Below are 19760 nucleotides of genomic sequence, written 5' to 3'. Positions count from 1 at the left end.
TCCTATTAGCACTGGTGCAGCTGCCACACACAAGCAGGGGCAGACAGATGAAGGAATTGCTAAGAAAATAACACAGAATGTTATTCAAAACACATGTAGTTAACATGATACAATGCATGGTGAATAGCAAGTGCTTTTGTATTTGTAGTGCCATGAGTGTCAGCAAGAGCTTGGTGATAAGGACTCAAATTCCTAATGTCTGAAAGATAGTAAAAAGAAATATCTAGTTTTCATATTCTTATTCTCAAGCTAATCTCATGTACTACAGCTATTAAAAAAATACAGGAACTAGCTCCTCTCCCATCCCAACTCCGTAAGCTAAAACAATCCAACACACAGTATGACCTATTACAGAAGTCCTTGTTCCACTTCTGGCAAAACACAAGTTCTAAATTTCCAAACACATCTGCACAGAACCACAGAACAGGCTGAGTTGGAAGGGACCCACAAGAACCATCGAGTCCAGCTCCTGGCCCTGCACAGGACACCCCAAGAGTCACACCATGGGCCTGAGAGCATTGTCCAAATGCTTCTTGAACTCTGTCAGGCTGGTGCTGTGACCACTGTCCTGTGGAGCCAGTTCCAGTGCCCAAGCACCCTCTGGGTGAAGAACCTTTTCCTGATACCCAACCTAAACCTCCCCTGACACGGCTTCAGGCCATTCCCTTGGGTCCTGCCACTGGTCACCAGAGAGAAGAGATCAGTGCCTGCCCCTCCTCTTCCCCTCAAAATGATATTGCAGACTGCAATGAGGTCTCTCCTCAGTCTCCTCCAGGCTAAACAAACCAAGTGACCGCAGCCAGTCCTCATATGGCTTCTCGTCAAGGCCCCTGCCCACCTTTGTGGCCTTCCTTTAGACACTCTCTAATAGCCTAATGTGTTTTTTCTATTTTGGCACTCAAAACTGCCCCAGCACTCGAGGTGAGGGCACCCCAGTGCAGAGCACAGCAGGACAATCCCCTCTCCTGCCCGGCTGGCCATGCTGTGCCTGATGCACCCCAGAACCCCTCCTGGCTCCAAGGGCACTGCAGATTCATGTTCAACTTGCCATGGACCAGGCTTAATATTTTTTGGGAGGGGATTGAAAAAACCATGAAGCCTTTTCCTGCCCCTCCACTCAAGCAAACTAGAATCCAGGATTTCTTGTGAAATTCTGCTACTGAATTAAAAAGTGAGTTTTCTCTTTTAAGTTAAATGGGATAGTTTGATTACAGAAAGCTGTTAAATTTTTCTGCATTTTATGAATTTCCCTACACCTAGAAAAACCACCCATGAGATTGTACTTCACACAGAAAAATACCAAGTAACTTTGGTCACATTTTAATAGAAGGTTACTAAAGAACTTAGCTTCTATGTATGAAACTGGCACTCACCTTTATGCCATTTTTGTTTCCTCAGGTGAACAGCAAAGACCAGTTTGCTCTAACAAAGTACTGTGTTGCTACTGAGAAATGGTTAATTCCAAGTGTTTCAATCCCTCCTCTCAACCCTATGTTTCTACCTTGTATATTTGAAAGAAATAGAGCAACAGATTAACAGAAAGGATTTAAACAGGATTACTGGGGAGTCAGCAAATTTACTCAATGAATTGTTCTACATCCACAGCAAGGACTACTGCACTTCTGGACAACTTGCTTGATGCTGCTGTGATAATCTCAGCTTCGCAAGGAAGATTTAAGTAGCTCTTCTGCCCTCTCATCCTTCTTTTACACCAGCTTCTGCTGAAGTGAAAAGTTCTTGACAGGAAGCTCAAAACTCATAGAAAGGTCACCAAAAGAACTAATTTCTTTCACAAATACAAATTTCTATAGGAGTGGGGTGTTCTTTATTGAACTCTGAAATGATCAATTGTGAAGCACAGCAATAAAATCCAGAACTAGAACATTTAGTAACAGCCTGAAACATAGAATTGATTTTTATTGTCATAAGGATTTGACATGCAGTTTTCACAGGACACTTAGAGCTTTAGAATTTTATTCCCATCAGCATAATTGCTCATTTCCTACACATTTATGTTTCAAATTGCACTGACTTCCTGATTTCTGAGAAATAAGGCACTACAGTGTCCCTTCAAAGCAGTTACAGACTATCATAGCAGACACTTCCCTCAGATCTGAAGGTCAAGATTGCACATGGAAAAAAATGCAACTGGTAATTGAAGATACATCCAATGATGAGTAACTAATCACCACCATTGCCAAAACAGCCCTTCTGGGTGATTTACTGTCAGACTTGAGAGGAAGCCTCCAGTGCACAGAGCAGATTTAATAGTCTTCATCTTTTCATATATAGAAACTGCTCTGTTGTTGAAAAATTCCTTAAAGCTACCTTTTCAAGCCAGGGAACAGATTTTAATCAGGATCTTCAACCATCAGTGCGTTCTCATGGCTCAGGACAAGGCACTGGATGAAGACATTTACATTATAACTTTGGAATAGGAGTTGCAGCCACTGCAATGCTTTCAATAGCACATTCATCAGTGCCACGGCGGATTCTGAAGTAGCCATCTTCTCCCCATGAGGTGCCCCAGCTGTTCTTCACAATCCAGAATTTCTCACCACTTTTTGGGTCTTTACCATAGCCCACCAGTAAAACAGCATGATTGGTCAATTCAAAAGGATTTAAATCATCCCGCAGCCCGGTGTGATGGTAGATCCCCTCTTTGTAAAGCATAAAATCATTATAAACCTCAAAGGCAACAGCCATTGGGCCATGCATAACAAGCTCAAGTTTCATCAGGGCTTCATTGCAGCCTCCATAGAAACCACCAACATAGTGGTACTCAGATGTGTAGTAGTGGTAACAGCTGCGCTTGAAAAGGCACGGAGAGTCTTGGCCTGTGTAAGGGAAGCAGTCCTCTTCCACCACACCAAAGTCTTGGACATACTTTCCACCAATGAGATATGGGAAGCCACCATCACAACCTTATTAAAAAAACAAACAACAAAATAAACCAAAAAAGTGCTTCTTCCCTTTGAAATTCTCTTATTTGTGGTGGGAGACTCTCCTACTTAAATCTTTCATAATTCTTTCAGATACGGTATTGAACATACGTCAGTGACCCAGATCATCCTAGTACTCCAGTTAGCTACAGTCAGCTTTCTGAAACACTCAGGGCAAAATTCACATCTCTGGGAGCTATATTGGGAACACTTATACTTGGACCTTTTCTCATCCTGACAATCCCTGTCAGAAATAACAGCTAGTTACATGCAGTACAAGGACCTGTCCTAACAAGGATACAGTCTTCTGGAAAGCATTAGTCATTGCTTTTGCTCATTTCCCCTCCCTCTGAATATACAACTGGAAGAATATTTAGTTCCATTCCTTCTAGGTAAGCATTGTAAACAGCTCCATTTTGAACCTTACTCCTTAGATATTTCCCATCTCACAGGGAGATGTATGAAAAAGTTTTATGAAAAAAGTAACTTGATGGGGAAGGGATGGAAGCTTTCAAACTTCCTGCTCCTTCTCCAGCATTGTCATTACTTGAAAGGTGTCCATATACACCATCATCCTTACCCTGAGAATACTGGCTGCAAGACACAACCTGCTGGGGGCTGAAGACTGGTTTCTGAGTGTTGTTTGTGAGGATACGTATCCTTGCCTCCAGCATGCCCATGGAGGAAAATGCATAACAACTGCCACATGAGCCTGAGAAGGGGAGAAAAATGAGTAGTCAGTAACATAAACAAGGCTAGTCATCTGCCATCAGGTACATCTATTCCAAAAGTCCACTGAAAAGAGTTAAAACCTACTAGACAGTGATTAGAACTTGAACATCAATAGAGCAAAAACTTTAAATCTTCATTTAGCTTTCATGCATGCAATTGAAAACCCACTTCTAACAACTTCTCAGGGAACACTGAGCTTATTTTCAAGAATAAGAGGCAAAGTACTGCTCCAGTGTTTTTCAGCTGTAGCACTTAAGAGCTATCCAATTACCCTACTCTTTCAGAATGAACCTTCAGGGACCACATTAGCAGGGCTGAGAAGGTTCTATCTACCCTTTATGGAGCATATATGCTATGGGGCAATGAGCTATTTGAAGTGACTGCTGACAATATTGTTCTTATTTCAACCTACCAATGGATTTAGTCCTGTCATTTCCAGTTGAAAAAATATTTCACCTCTACAGCTACCTCTAAAATAACTGAATTTTAAGAAAATAGTGGTATAAATAGCATGTTTAATATAATGGATTCATCCCCTCTTCCCTTGCTTCCCAAGGGCATGTAATTGTTCACTGGCTTTTCAGAAGCACCTTAATTTCCCTTCTGTTTCCTGGCAGACAGCTAAGTCTCCTTACTTTTGCATCACAATTTAGTATTGCTTCTAGCTTTAGGCCTCTGCACTCTCTAGGACCTTCCTTTCACTCATTAAAGCCTTTGGAAATGGAATGACAAACCTCACAGGAAGAACAATTACTTGGATGAGGTCCTATTTTATCTACTGATTGTCATCAAGGTGCCTGATTTCCTTTTGTTTCCTGACGGTGGGAAAGTCAAATATTGCAGAGCTATGAAAATGTGGGAGCCTTGAGGAACAAAACAAAATACTTTCTCTTGAACTGTGTAGGTGTATAAAAGCAGAGCTATTACAACAGCAAGACTTCGTGAAATTGCACCTTCACTCAGCTAGATGCACCTCTGAAGAGAAGGGACAAAATCAGCCTGAACAGGAACACACTTTTCCCAGCAGGGCAAAGTGAAGCAGTGAAAGATGCCTCCCACGCACTGTACAGTCGCAGCATCTGAGATGGGCCATACTGTAGGACACTGCTGCATTATGTGTGCAAAAACATGAAAAATACAATTCACTCAACCATTTCAGTCTGAACTCTGCTGGACTGGCTGCTAAATTTCTTTTCACGTTACCACAGTGGTATTTATAAAGTCCACAGAATGACCTATTTTGTAGGTTTTGCTTGGTTTTTTTTTTAAAGCCTTAAAGCTAAAATTCTAATTTGATGGAGCAGAATGCATGTTCCACAGACATTTAACACACTCAGCATGGACCCTCAGATTACATAAAAAGTGTAGGAAGCTCTTTTATTGGAAACAGCAGACTAGTTCTCATTTAGAGAAACGTTGAAGCAACACCACAGAGAAAGGTAAGTCTGGAAGTGAGTGTTCAATTGTTTGGAAGATAAAAGAGCCCTTGGGACATACATAGTTCACACCAAGAGAAAGTACAGGACTCACACCTACAGAAGATGATATAATTTCCTGTTGCCTTCTTCCAGTGCTTCCACATAGCTAGAAATTCCATAAGCCTTCCTATGCTGCTTCTGCTACGAGGAGTACAGCTGGCAGAATTTGTCAGAATAACTAAGTCATAAATGAGGGATTGATGATTTAAGTCATCCCTTTCCCACCATGCTAATGTTATGCCTCTTTCCTCCAAAAGCTGCCACCAGATAGCGACTAGTAGATGCAAGTTTATGGTGGCACAGGGAAGGGACACATTATTGGAGCTTACTCCTGGCCTCCTTATATAAACATATAATTTAGGCATCTCACACCACAGTGCTATAAACACTCCCTACAGAATCAACACATATCAGCATGGTATCCTTCTAAGTTCTTACCAGTATTTTATATTTATCATTGTCTGCAATTTTAATAGTGACTAATATGTCCTCCTGCAACTACCCAGCTAAGTAACATCCGAATTTATCAGGGTGATAAGATTTGGAGGGAGTATAAACAAATTTCCTGGGTTTATTCATTAAAGCTGCATGACAATTTGCCATCAAATGAAATCAGGAAAAAAATTAAATGTACATCAGTCAGTGTGCAGAAAACCATGGCTAAGATTGTTTGGACAAAACCTGACAGCTGTGTTTATGCAGGGTAGTGCGGTAATAGACTTTCTCTCCAGCAAGTCAGCACTATCTGGACAAGCCAGTGCCACCACCTATTTTGGTGCAGCATTGTTAGCCAGGACTCCACCCAGTTTCCACAGGTTATTCACAGTAAAGGTGCAACCTGTCAGCTGCAAGACACTAGGCAAAACCTTCTGGTTAGCAGCAAATTACAAACTACATCAAAGAAACTCTAGAACGTTGAATTCAGAGATTTTATTTATTAATTTTTACCTTGATTCCGAACAGGACTGACATAATTGACACCATTAACATTTCTCCAGTCCCAGGATTCTGGCAAGCTTGAAATTTTCTTGAGTAGCTCAGGTGTTAGAGGTGCAGGCTTTGGTCTAAAGAGGAGAAAATATTTTTGAAAAACATATCACACTGTAGGCAAGGAAACAATTACGTAACATTCAGTTTTCATCTTTGGCTTCTACTAGTTGGACTTGCTTCACACTATGCAATTTATAATAGTCTCCATCTAAACTGAGTGGGTGTCAGTATGAAGAGATAAACTTGAGCAGGATTCAAGACCTACTCAAACTGCTCCCTGAGGGAACTATATTATTAACTATACACAGTTGAGGAATACATTCAGCACAGGTAGTTCAGTTGGCAAGCTGCAGCGTGAGCTTCAAAGAGCTCTGGGTGGCAAAATCCTTTTGTATAACAAAGGGAGCAGGGATCTGTGGCCCAGCCAGGTAAGAGGACACTCAGAAAGGACCCCAGACTTTTCACACTTCAGGCTGGGGGTATAAAAGCCCAGGGGCTCCTTTGCTTGGGGTCCCTCCTCAGAGGGACCCGGTACAAACTGCTGTTTTACTATTTAGTTACTGCACCAAGATCAAATTATTTTAAAGATCTGGACATCTGAGACTCTGCTACTGGAACCCTGGCATCAAGCAGGTAAGGAATGCTGGTGTGAGTGTGGGGTGTGGCTGCAAATGGGTCTCAGTCCCAGCTCAGGTGGTGTGAGTGTGACAGCCAGAGTGGCTCCTGGGTGGTCCAGTGGACGAGTTTCCTTAACATCCATGAGCTGCTGAGGTCAAGTACTTTTGCACCGATCTGACATGCTGAGGTAACTCTCAGAGATTATAGCAACACAGTTCTACAACAGTTATTTTACTGCAATTACAAAGTATGTAGAATATCTGACTGCAGAAACCATTTTGCCTTGGCAGCATGCATTGACAGCAACTACAGTTTCACTTCAGGCATAGGCATGGCTTACACTGACAATTCACTAACCCACCTGCCCTGGAGACTTCTCTGAGGAAAGTTTTTACTGTGACTTTTGAAGAAGTATTGAATATTACCTGTCCTCATCTACCACCTGCAGTCAAGTGATGCTCCTATCAGCAAAACAAGAGCTTCCTGCATTCAACTTTCACATAACCTGATACTTGTCCTCAGTGCTATACACAAACACCACTGTGGGGTCTGTTTTGAATGCCCAAGAGGGTCAACAAAATACGGTCATGGTACTCCATGGGTGGAAGAGAGCTTTCAAATAGGTTACTGTATTTAAGATCATCTGCAAGGTGACTTTATCTATACATCTGCATGATATTCCCATGCAAATCAGCATTTTTATTCTACAGTAGGACCTTCTTCAACAAATATACAATTGCCGCAGTTTGGAAAAGTACCATTCCTACTCACAGAAATACCAAAAGCTGAAAAAGCAAAACTATGAAGATGCTAAGACAGCTATGAAGAAAGGAATCTTTAAACTCTAGTTCTCAAATCTTGTAGCGCATGATGTACCCATCCCCATTACCACTCTCAGCTAAGTGATCTGCAAGACCCTGAAGGCATTCTCAGAGTTACTTTCATGCTTCTTCACTGAGACACTCTACTCCTGCTAGAGGACTCTTGTTGCAGGCGTGGCAAATTATCAAAGTAACCAGGGAATTCCCTCAGAAATCTTTGATATTCATGTTTAGGAGCAGAGAGCAGTTCACAGCTTTTCAACTGCAATTATGAACTAGCAGAACCAAGATGAAGCACAAGCAAAAACTCCTGACTGTGGCAAGCAGCTGATGAGCAGACAGGACAGTGAAATGATAACTGAGACTGCAACTGAGATGATAACTGCTTCCCTGCATATATGAGTTCAGCAGTGAGTTACTGAGCAAGACTAAAGGGTAGGTGACTCTAATTGTCCCAACTGCTTGAGACAGCAGTGGCTAAGAATAATCATTCAAATGAAAAATATGTTTGCATACCATGAACATGAACTGGAAGGCCTTGAAACTTGATTAAACATCTGAACTAAGCACAAAGAGCCAGGACAAATACAAGCAGACTCTTGGCAGCAGTGGGGTTTGTTGCAGAACAGTGTCTTATTACCTTGAAGCTCTGGAATAGAGACCCCCAGCTCTTTTAGTAAGTTCTTCCAGGGCAAAATTCTCAAAATTTTGCCAGGACAAATACAAGCAGACTCTTGGCAGCAGTGGGGTTTGTTGCAGAACAGTGTCTTATTACCTTGAAGCTCTGGAATAGAGACCCCCAGCTCTTTTAGTAAGTTCTTCCAGGGCAAAATTCTCAAAATTTTGCCAGGACAAATACAAGCAGACTCTTGGCAGCAGTGGGGTTTGTTGCAGAACAGTATCTTATTACCTTGAAGCTCTGGAATAGAGACCCCCAGCTCTTTTAGTAAGTTCTTCCAGGGCAAAATTCTCATACTCCTCGTATCTTGTCGCTCTCCATGATTTCTGGTGAGCATTGATAGCATTTACAAAGTCGAAGTTGTGCACATAACGCCTGCGGGAGAGTCTGCAAACAAAGGAACCAACCAAGTAAAACAGTAAGAAAAGGACTGAGATTGAAACTAAAGGTGTTCTCTAAACTCAGTATGTAAATCTGGAAGTGTCTTCCAGTAGGTACTGATAAAGAAACATGGAATTACTGGATCAAGGCAAGGTTTCTGAAACTTGAGACAGACAGAATATAACCATCTTAGACATGCCAGATTTATAACAGGGCTTCATCACAGACTGAAGAGACTGTGATGCAGCAGGCAAGTCCTCTGTTTTTCTGCATTCAGGTTTATTTCCAACATTATCACTGGCATTAACTTTGTCCTCATTACTGGAATTGTTTCTTACAATTTTAGCTAAACCTCACGCACTGTTATGAAACATTTTATTCCAGTAAAAGGTAAGTTATCTGTTGCTTACCTTCCCCCAGGCTTCTGGAGAGGTAGCTCGTTGATGTGAACATCAGATGGAGATGAAGAAATCTTGTGTCCTATGAAACAAGCCCAGTTGTGGCCAAGTACATCATGCACCCATCCTGGCAGGGTCTCATTGCAATAGCTGGTTACATTCAGGCCTTCCTTTTTGTACTGTAATGTGAAGAAGTTATGCTTGTGTTGAGCAGATGCATTTGCTAGCATAGCTGTAGTTCCCCACCCACTCACAGCTGCTTCTTCCTGCCTGTGTTTCACAGGAAGTGGCCAAACACACTCCAGAGGTTAAGAAGATAAAAGAAACTGCTATTTACCAAATAGCTGCAAAAGACAATTGGGTTGTGACTTGCACTTTTAGCAAAAGAGTATGCATTTGTATCAGTATCAACTAACCTGTGCTAATTATTTTGGTCCAACAGCTACTTTCTCAGCAAGATTTAAAAGACCTCTTAGTACTCAACCTTCTCCTCAAGGCCTTGAGATGTCTTATGCCAAATATGTGGCCAGTCAAGCTACCTCTGGATTGCCACAGAAGTTTGAGAAACTAAGACTCAGAGGGAGAATGGCAAGCTTGTCATCCAGTAACATCACAGGAAGACATGCGCTCTTTCTGTGTTAAAATTTATGTACTATTTATGCACTGTTATTGTTTCACAAGTCAAAACCAAAGACGAAACTTCCAGTCAGTTTTTTATGTTTGAGCTGTGATGGCAAAGCATCAAGAACAATTTCACAGGAACTATCAAAATGAGACAGTGAGAAATGATGATCCCTTGAGAACAGCTCATTTAAAGACTGCAGCAGAGACTGCCACTAAAGGCTTGAGCCCCAAGTCCTGATATTTCCTTATTCAACCACACGAGTCTTCATTTTACCACTGAAGAGCAACAATGTAATATCCTCAGCAAAATGTGTCTTCATGCAACAGTTACCAGCTTTGCCCAGGTACGTAAATTTTCAGGATTAGTAATTCTCTGACAACAGAATGTCTCACTGTGGGGGTGTGTGGGCTCTTTGCTCATTACTCACCTCTTAAGGTTAGTGTTTTGCGTTACACTACAAAGGCACCTGAAAACCCCATGCAACAAAGCCTTTAACTTTTCTATTCACATAAAAAAAAAAAAAATCACTTATACAGAATTCAAGTTTCCAAGAAAACTTCATTAAATCTCATCCTGTTTGAGCTGCACATGTACAATGAGAGATTCTGTAACTGTGTTTCAATAAAATGCTTGGTCAGCTTCTTTACTGAAGAAGGTGGTGGCTTACAGTGATGGAAACGCCCCAAGATGAAAAAGATTAACTAAAGAGACTGGGAGGTTTGTGTCTATGTTGAGGTTTTTTGAGAAATCTGAAGGAAAACTTACAGTAAAATAATTAAGTTTATTGATCAGCAGAATGAAGGTTAATCCTCTGACTGTTTTGGAGCAATGGGAATGTGCTCTGTCCCCAGTCAGGAGGCTGCAGAGGCAACATACCTACACCCAGCAAGTGTGTTTGCTGGCTGGAGCAGGGTGGGGGCACTAGAAGGCTGAGCTTGTTCTATTCTTCCTATCTTACTGTGCAAGACTGTGCAATGTGGGAGATAACTACACTTGGCCAAATACCAAGGGCAAGGTCCAGAGATGACTTTTGAGACACGCACTCTTCACAACAGCAGAACTAGAAATCCAGACACTTCCAAAAGCAACCGGTAGTGACTTTACATCTAAGTTACTGTAAGATCACTTTTCTGGCTCTACATTACCATAGAGATTAATACCTGTTTTTTCCTATCTAAAAGCTGTCACAAATTAAAACAGTACAGCTATTCCCAACAAACACAGGCCTTAAATCTGAAAACCTGAAGATTATCAAAGGAACAGGCCTGCTTCCTGCCACAATCCTGCCTTGCAAAATGTTATTCTGAATTAAAACAAGTAACACAGATTTGGGGCATATCTTCATGGAAAAAAAGGCAATGAGTTATCTGCTAACTAGCAAATTAAAACAACAAAAACAACAACAAAAAAATTGTTTTTCTCCTAGAAATCCCTCTCCCTTTCCAGAGACAAAATTCATTGCTTTTTTAAAGACACAGAGAGAGAACCAAGATAGCATTCACACCATTTGTGCAACTTATCTTTCAGAAAAGTGAATGTAGTGAATTTCTTACACTCTTCTTTCAGTTCACATGTATCAACAAAATTTAGAAAGGAGGTGAAAAGACAGCCAGTAGCAATGCTTCAATATAAACAAGACATAATCACCAATTTCAGACAGTCTGTGTAGAGTCTAAAATTAAGCAATTCTAGTCCTCTGTAGCTACCTTTCTGTAGAGTGCCAGACTAAGCTACTACTGAACTGACTTTGAAAAGTGGACATGGATACTTTGAGACCATAACACATGAATTATATTTGGACAGAGGGAATTTCAACTCCAAATAACAATGTATCTAGGAAATGAAAATATACCTACATAAGGTCATAATTGCTTCCCCCCCTCCCCCCGACTTTTAATCAAGAACCGCTGATGTAGACAAGGGGCAGACAAGCCTTAAAAAAACCTCATCAGTGCCATAACAATGATGGCCACTGATTACCAGAAGGTACGCCATAAAACCATTGCTAAAACAACCGTGCTAAGAAATGAAGCATTTCTTATTTCTACTTGTGCAGGACTGACAGATGGAATCTAGAAAATTTGACTGTACCAGTTTTAGAGGACTGACTATAAGTACACCTGCCCAGCTAACAGCAAGTCATATGACAGGGATATGGCACCATTGCACAAGCAACACCTGACTCAGCTGGATATCAACTACAATGTCAGACTCAGCAGAAGCTGCCAGCACAGCACCCAAAACATCCACAGAGCCCACCCCTGAACAACATAATTCATGGAGGATAACAGCCATACAGCTGGGATCACCAGCAACTGCTGGACAACTCTCATACATTTCTCAGCAGACTTTAAAGATGGTTTTCAGTTTTGAGTTAAGATGACTGCAGCTGTCACATGATAATTTCATCAGCCAGTGAACTCTGCAGCATTAACTCCATCCAGCGACCTGACCAATCTAGGAGAACTCCTTTAAAAAAACACCCAAACTATATTCATAGTTCCAATTCTGAGCTTTGAAAAATTTAATTCTACTTCAAATGCATATTTTTCTCAATCCTGACAAGTCATGTGGTTTTGCCTAATGCCAAAATTTAGCTAAGCCACGCCAACGTTAACCTTCATGTAGCTAAACTTCAAAGCTTGCTGTTAGGTAACTGAACCCAGGTAAGCTTTCCAGTGAAGTATCCTTTTAATAACCCCTTTCCTGTGTCAGTCATCATGACAATCTAATTGTATGTTCAATTCTAGTCCTAGTAAAAACCATAATTGTTTAAAGCTTTTTTAAAATCTTTAATCTCCCTAAGAGGAAAGCAAGAAAGGATGAAGACCTTATTAGTCACAGCATTTTAATGAGAATTCAGCAGTGCCACATAGAGAGGCAGCCATCCCATCCTCTTCGAAATCTATGGTTCTCAATTTAAGCAATGCCTAGGCAATAAGCCAACTTGAGTTCCAGGAGGCAGGACTACCCTACACATTAAACCTGGTGGAGAGACTTATCTCTCAAGTTTACAAGTGTGCCTATGCATTGTACCATGGGAAGCACACATTGAATGAGAACAGAGCTGCAGACTTGCAGCTGCCCTGCTAAACAAAAATACAGTAGACAACGTTACCAGAAAAAACTGCTGTATCTTGCTACACAATATAAAATGCAAACAAATATCAACTCCACGTGGATTTTCTTTACTTTAGGAAACATTCTGCAATTCTGACTTTTGTGCTTTCAGATTTACACTTTAGGAAAACAGCAGTTCCTCACTGCCAGTTGAGCAAGCCCAAATTAGACAGGTTAAAAGCTGACTTTCAATTGACTTGCAGGATGATTGAGTTGCATTAGCAACTCTAGAACTTCTACTTCAGCAACATAAAATAAAAAGTTTGGGGTTTTTTTCTATATCCTGAAAACTTAAACATTAACTGCTGTCACTGTTCTAGTTTGTTTCTGTTTGTTTCAGAACAGCAGTCCTTGATTTTAACCAAATTTGGGAGCACTGGGGAAGAGAGAAAAAAGTATGACAAAGATGTCACCAAGTATGGAAACGATTAGTAACATGAGTGGTGAAATATTCTAAAATCTATATCTTTTTTTTTTCTGAAATAGTTGTTATGCTTCAATATGAAAAAGTCAGACTTCTGGCATTTGCTTAAGAGCATCTCAGGAGTCTGAAGTAGAACCACTTCAGGGACAAACAGTCAGAAACTTATGAGACTGTCTCATGTCCAAAGTGGTAGCCTTAGCAATAAATAAGTACCTCAAAGACATCAAGTAATTGAAACAAGTTGGCCTCCACTTTCCCTTCAGCTTCACTCTAGCTTTTTATGTAATACTGTTCCTATTTCTTTTGCCATCCCTTGGGGGTAAAAAAAAATAAAAATCACTAAAGCTTTATATATTGCATAACCCTAAAACATCCTTGTATCATCCAGCAGAAGCACATGATCAAGCTTCTGCCAAAAGCAAGTACACTAACTTCACATCCAAGTTCAGTACAGGGATGTTTCAGAAGCACACATTAAACAACTCTTTTGTGCTAGAAGCAGAATGCAAGAATGCAGTAGGATGCTGCAATTTGGCAAACTTTAAATGTATGTACAACAATCGTTAGAAAAAAAACTGTTAAAGCATCTTTATTTCAGACACTAAAGTAAACTGAGGGAAAAAATAGGATTGATAAGTTCACCCAATCCATACCTCTGATGTGTAAAGTCCTTTCCCCACAGGCCTCAACTGAAAGAACAAATATCTTGTAAAGGCAATGAGACCCTGTTTCAGTGGGTGTCTGTTTAGTAAGCCACAGGAACAAAAAGCTATTAAAAACTCATTGACACATGCACAGCCAAACAGGCTGTGTCTGTATCTACACAGTGCAGCAGCTCTGATAAAGTCACCACTTAGACAAGCCCACAGCATCCCTGTCAGTAATTAACAGCTTAATTCTTTAACTCTAGGAAAAAATACACTGGAGGTTCAATTAGCAGAAGTGGCACTTCTATGCCTGAAACTCACAAAGTACTGTATTGGCTTAAACACTGCTGCTCATTGTACCTGGTAAATCCTCCCTCTACTCAATCTCAGACTTGCTGTATTTCTATTTCATATGTAATGCAATATTTACTGGATTAAAAGTAAGCAGATATGCACAGTTAATAATGTCACAAGGTCAAACAGTTTGCAAGGAACCACTTCCTCCCTCCAAGTGTCCACTAACAGTTGTGAAATTGGGAGTTTTGCAGATAGAGACATTGCATGTTGTTGCCCAATAACAGCAAGTAGCTGTCTGGAGCAAAAAATGCATTTAGTAAGTGCTGTGGTATTTCCTCATGATTCTCAGCAATAGACTTGCATCTTGGTAATCTGTTGGTCTTTTTGCAGCAGCAAAATTATTAGAGGGTAACTGACCTGGGCTCTAATCCTCCCTATGGTGTTTAAGGAAAGAGGTCTTTTACTTAAATATGTCTTGTTGATGCTGCCCCATTACTGAGCAATGACCCAAACAAGCTTGCTATTTCTTAATACTGAAGCCAACTTCAAAACTAAGAATTAATCCATCAGCTTACAAAGGGCTGAGACACATTTAATGACCACAAAATGCAAGCTATTGTGCATGCTACTGCTCAGGTGTATATTTGACTTTGTTTTGAGCAGCAAGATGAATCAGATGACCACCAGAAGCTCCTTTCAGCTTAAACTAAAGGCAACAAGGAACAGTTTTGGTATTGTGTTTTAAGAGTACTTTTGCAAATCAATGCAACACATGAAATCAATGCAATACATGACATCAGTGCCTATGAGTCACTTGACTTAGTGCTCATCTTCTGGGGATGTATTTCACAAGGTATAGAGAGCAGCAGCATACAATGATTCTCAGCTGTCTTCAAGTTGGCAACTAACAGATCCATTTATATCCCAGAGCAGGCCACACTGTTTCTATGATTAAATTCCTCGCACTCAGGAATTTGTTTGACAATCAGCAACTCTTTTACTGCCTAGCATATGGCTTGTAAAGCAACTCTGTATTTCAGTGAAAAATATCAGCCCAAAGTCTGCTAGTTCAAGTATATTCTCCTCAGATGAGTCCAACAATGACTGCTGAATTCTCCCTGCCCTGTTTTGAGAGATGACCCCTCAAAACCAAGTTCATGGACAACACTACAGTCAGCATACAGTGCTCTGCTGTCCTCATGGAGGCAGCAAAAACTTTTAAGGCAGGTCCCCCCACTGCAGGCGAGCTCACAGAGGTGTCCCTGCCTGAGAAGTTTCAGAGTAATTCTGCTCAGTTAGATTACCCTTCACTGTCTCTGCAGACTGTGCTTTATCACCTGCCAAACTTAAGAGGAACGCACATCACAGCAATATAATTTCACTATCTTATACAGATGGTTCAATCAGGTGTTTCTCTCTCATACTTTGCTCCTGTTCAAGTACAAGACCCTGTCTTGTTTAAAAGATTGAATTCTTATTTCAAAAATTTCCAGTTATAAGAGTGTGCTAGGTCTTGACAGTTCATTTTATTTACAGTGGCTCATATAATGCCGCATTTCAGATTTTTGAAGAAAACAGTGATTTTAATGCAAGGATGTTTTAGTTTAGCTGAGCAGTGCTAACACAGCACCAAGGCCTCATCTGCTCCTCAGACAGCTCTGACAGCAGATAGACTGGGGGTGCATAAGAAATTGGGAGGAAACACAGCTGGGAAAGCTGACCCAACTGACCAAAGAGATATTTCATGCCAAAAAGTATCAAGCATAGAAACTGGGAAGGAGCTGGGGAAAGGAGAAAAGCGGAACATTCAGAATCATGCCATCTGCCTTCTTATGTAACAGTTGTGCACAATGAAGCCCTGCTTTCCTGGAAATTGCTGAACACCTGCTCATTATGGTGGCAAGCTATCCTGGTGCAAAGTAGTGAATGAATTCCTCAATGTGCTTTGCTTGCATACACACACAGCTTTTGCCTTACCTATTAAAGGACCTTGATCTCAGCCTATGAGTTTTTGCACTTCTATCCAATTCACTACTCCAACACGCTGATGGCTGAATGGTGCTTTGCTCTTTACTGGGGTTAAGCTACAACAATGAGCATGTCAATAACTTCCCCAGTAGTTGTGCTAAAAAGTCTATACAGTCCTTTCCCTTACATGAGCTCAAATCAGCACAGGTGGAACCTGCAAGGAAGTTGCAGTTAAACTGGAGCCTTCTACATAATTTCTATTCAGTAAGGATTCCAGTTCTCGTGAAAGAGTGGATCACTTGCTTTTATTAACACCTGAAAACAGTGACTTTAAAATAGTTGCTGTAAAATAAACCATCTACAGTGGCTCCCAGAAAGACAATTTAGAGCAAAAGTTATTTCTTCACCCTCCTTACTACTAGCCAAAGTTCAGAGATTTTATGCTTGGACAAGGCCTAGATGTTTACTATTGACTCAAAAGATCATGCCTCCTGAAACAACCAAAACCATATTCATTGTTCCTGCCCAGGGCTGCACCCACCAGCTGAGAAGCCCTGCTGCACAAAGCATCTGTCTTCCAGGTAGCAAAGGCAACCTGCAGAGATTACTCCAAACCACCCTTCAGAGTCATCATGCCACTCATCAGGACAGCAGCACTCCTAACAAGAGTGTTTTCTCCTGTCTAATCCTGCCTACCATCACTGTTTTCAGCTTGACCTGAAGGCATTAACAGGGACTGAAGAGAACAGTATTACTCCAAAGGAATAATTACAGGCAGTAGAAAGGTTCCTTAGAGTAGTATTCTGAAATAAAATTTATAAATCCCAGAAATCCTCCAGAGGATAGATGGCTCTAAAGCGTCCATGCATTTCACAACATTTTTAAGAAAAGATAAAAGCAATGGTATTTGCTATTTGACTTGGGTCCACAGAGTGAAAAAAAAGAAAAATAAAAACTAAAAAAAAATAAATCCAGGCTATCAGGAAAGTCAGTTTCATGAAGGCCTTCAATTGCTTTAAGCATGCCCAGAAGGGAAAGTAGCAGCATCTGTATTTTTTTCAGATAATGACCAGTGTGGAATACCTCTTCCCTCTCTCTGCTCCCTACCCAACTGCTGATCGCTGTTTCCTTATGTTCAAAAATGAAAAGAAATCCTTTATCTGGCAATCCAGGCAAACCTTAGAGCCAAAGATAATCAAGTGTCCCAACTGTGGCACCCAGGGACTGAAGAGAAGCCTAACTACAGGCCATTTTGGCAACAGCCAGTGGCGTAGAACGCGCCAGGTTAACTCACCTTAAAAAACGCGAACCACTTGTAGTCATTTATCACAATTTCAAAGCCTTGATTGTAAATCAAAGTGAAGAAACCATAGTTGCCCAGATTATCCTGAGCCACATCTAGCTTCTGAAGATTGACAACCACCTTTTTCTCCACAGGCCCTGAAAGAAAGAAACATTAGGGCATGATAACTGTATGGAAAGAGAAAAATAGCACAAAAAATGCATAAAGGATGTTGTAACATTTATTCCTGAAGACGCTATAGTACACTCGTTGAATACAGTCTTGTGCAAAAGGGCATCGAAACACTTCAGGACCTCCACTCACCTATCAGTAGGTCTACACACCCATTTTTTCCACTGCTACACAGTATCTGCACATTTTATTAACAGCAGCACCAAACAGTTGTGATTGGAACACATCAGCTTATTGAAACACAACTTGCTGTACGGCTACAAAGGTGTTGGATGCTGTGTTATTTAGGCACTGAGTCTGCACTGACAACTCTTCCCCTACAACATCTGGGATGAGGCATCACCCATCCTACACTCCTTCACACCAGTGCTCCAACCCTATCACGCACCTCACCTCCAGTGCTAGTACTGCCACTTGTCACCTCTGATCAAAAAGCAGATGACACAGAAAAATGCAAAGCATCGACTATTTTTAAAATGACACTGACATATGATCATTAAATAGTAACTCCCCACTACCATTATCCTCTCGAAGGAAGTGATATTCCCATCTTTTTGGATGCTGTCAGGCTTCCCTGACAGCCCCCCAGGGGGTGCCCAGGTGTCACCAGCGCTGCCACCCTCTCCTGCTGGGAGCAGCCAGGGCCCGGGCAGGCAGAGCCTGGCAGGAAGGCACCCGTGAGAGAGGGGCAGCGAGCCGGCATGAGCCATGGGGCCCGTGGAGAGGCCTAGCCAAGCCCCCATCGGAACAAACGGAAGAGAAACAGAACCAGTAAAGCGGCACTGCAGCAGCGCAGGAAGCCGCCTCGCCCATGCCGGCTCCGGGGGCTCCGGGCACAGAGCGGCCGCTCTCCCGCCCGCTCCCGGAGCACCTCCCGGCCGCCCTCGGCCCCGCGGGGCGGGAGCTGCCCGGGCCCGCCGCGCTCTCACCCGCCTGCGAGCAGTTGCCGTGGCGGCCGCCGGCCCGCCAGACGCGGAGCTCCCAGGCGCCCAGCAGGTCGGCGAAGGAGCAGTTTGCCGGCGTGTCGCCCAGCACGGCCGCGGGCAGCGCCGCCAGCAGCGCCAGCGCCAAGCCCCGCAGCGCCCAGCCCGCCATAGCGCCGCGCCCGCCGCCGCCGCGCCGCTCAAATGCGCCCGGCCGCCGCCGCCTCCCCGCCCCCGGGCCCGGGCCCGCCCCGGCCGGGCCTCCTCCCCACAGCGTGTCCTTCCCGAAGGTCGTCCTCTTCTGCAGAGCGCGTACACCTCCCCAAAGAGCGCCCTCTCACGCAAAGGGCATCCCCTTCCCGAAAACCCATCTACCTCCCCAAAGGGCATCCCCTTCCCAAAAACCCATCTACCTCCCCAAAGGGCATCCTCCCACTCAAAGCGCATCCCATTCCCCAGCACCTATCTACCTCCTCAAAGGGCATGCTCCTGCCCAGACCCCTGCCCAGCCCCAAGCCTCGGCAAGTCCCCAACAAGGGTTGTTCCCGGTGTCTCTGCAAGTCTTCGTCTTGCTGCCCTGGAAGACAGAGCCTCCTCTTCGCCATGGGTTTAGCTGCACAGAGTGACTCAGAGTTTCCGCAGCAGCCGCGCATCGCAGCCAGGAAACCGTGCGGCACGAACCCTGCTCGGGGTGTAACCCCCACACCCTGCGCCACCTGTGAGACCCTTGCACACATGAGCAGTAGACAACAAGCAGAGCAAACCCATCCTGGACGTAGAAGCTATGGTGACCTGCAAAATCTTGCTTGCCCAAGAATTTAGTGTTTGCAGGGGATAGGTGCTCTTGGGGATAGAGATGTCTCCACCGAACTGCGAGACCCGGGGTGCATGGCTGAGTGTGCAGGGAAGTGGCCCTTTTTCCTCTCTCTCTCCAAAAGCAAAATGTGCCCGCTTTCACACTTCCAAAGATATATGTGCAATCAAGAAGGCTAAAAGACTTGCTAATGAGTAAATATATCCTCATTTTAAAAAGAATTGTATGAAAAATAACTCCTTTCTAGGGAAAAATAAATGCATATAGTATGAAAATTTTGGCTATGAAAATGATGCACTAGCTTGGCTATGGGTATAAATTTAAAATAAATGTTGTAAAACTAGTATAAATCTGCACGTAGATGCTCATCACAGATTTCAAAAGTGTAGCTTTAAATAACTCAGGAGCTAAACTAGGTTAAAACTGTAA

The 19760-nt window shown here is 42.5% G+C and overlaps 1 protein-coding gene across 1 annotated transcript; it reads right to left on the bottom strand.

Moving 5' to 3' along the window:
- Positions 1-1802: 1802 nt before the first annotated feature.
- CTSC (cathepsin C) lies at positions 1803-18689 on the bottom strand. The gene is made up of 7 exons (XM_054269814.1): positions 18524-18689; positions 17415-17560; positions 9052-9218; positions 8492-8647; positions 6101-6216; positions 3523-3654; positions 1803-2924 (listed from the first exon to the last, which is right to left on the bottom strand). The coding sequence occupies exons 1-7, from the start codon at positions 18687-18689 to the stop codon at positions 2422-2424; spliced, it is 1386 nt and encodes a 461-aa protein (XP_054125789.1). The 3' UTR covers positions 1803-2421.
- Positions 18690-19760: the final 1071 nt, after the last annotated feature.

The sequence above is a fragment of the Melozone crissalis genome, unplaced genomic scaffold (assembly GCF_028551555.1).
Source record: "Melozone crissalis strain CALT ecotype California unplaced genomic scaffold, PUWL_Pcris_2 ptg000008l_1, whole genome shotgun sequence".
NCBI lineage: Eukaryota > Metazoa > Chordata > Aves > Passeriformes > Passerellidae > Melozone > Melozone crissalis.
This window is presented reverse-complemented; position numbering and strand designations above follow the sequence as displayed.

Coding starts and splice junctions, on each gene's coding strand:
- CTSC (XM_054269814.1), bottom strand. CDS start 18,689: ATGGCGGGCTGGGCGCTGCGGGGCTTGGCGCTGGCGCTGCTGGCGGCG. Junction 17,561..18,523: donor CGGCAACTGCTCGCAGGCGG/GTGAGAGCGCGG, acceptor TCTTTCTTTCAG/GGCCTGTGGAGAAAAAGGTG. Junction 6,217..8,491: donor CTCTATTCCAGAGCTTCAAG/GTAATAAGATAC, acceptor TCTCCTCTTTAG/ACCAAAGCCTGCACCTCTAA.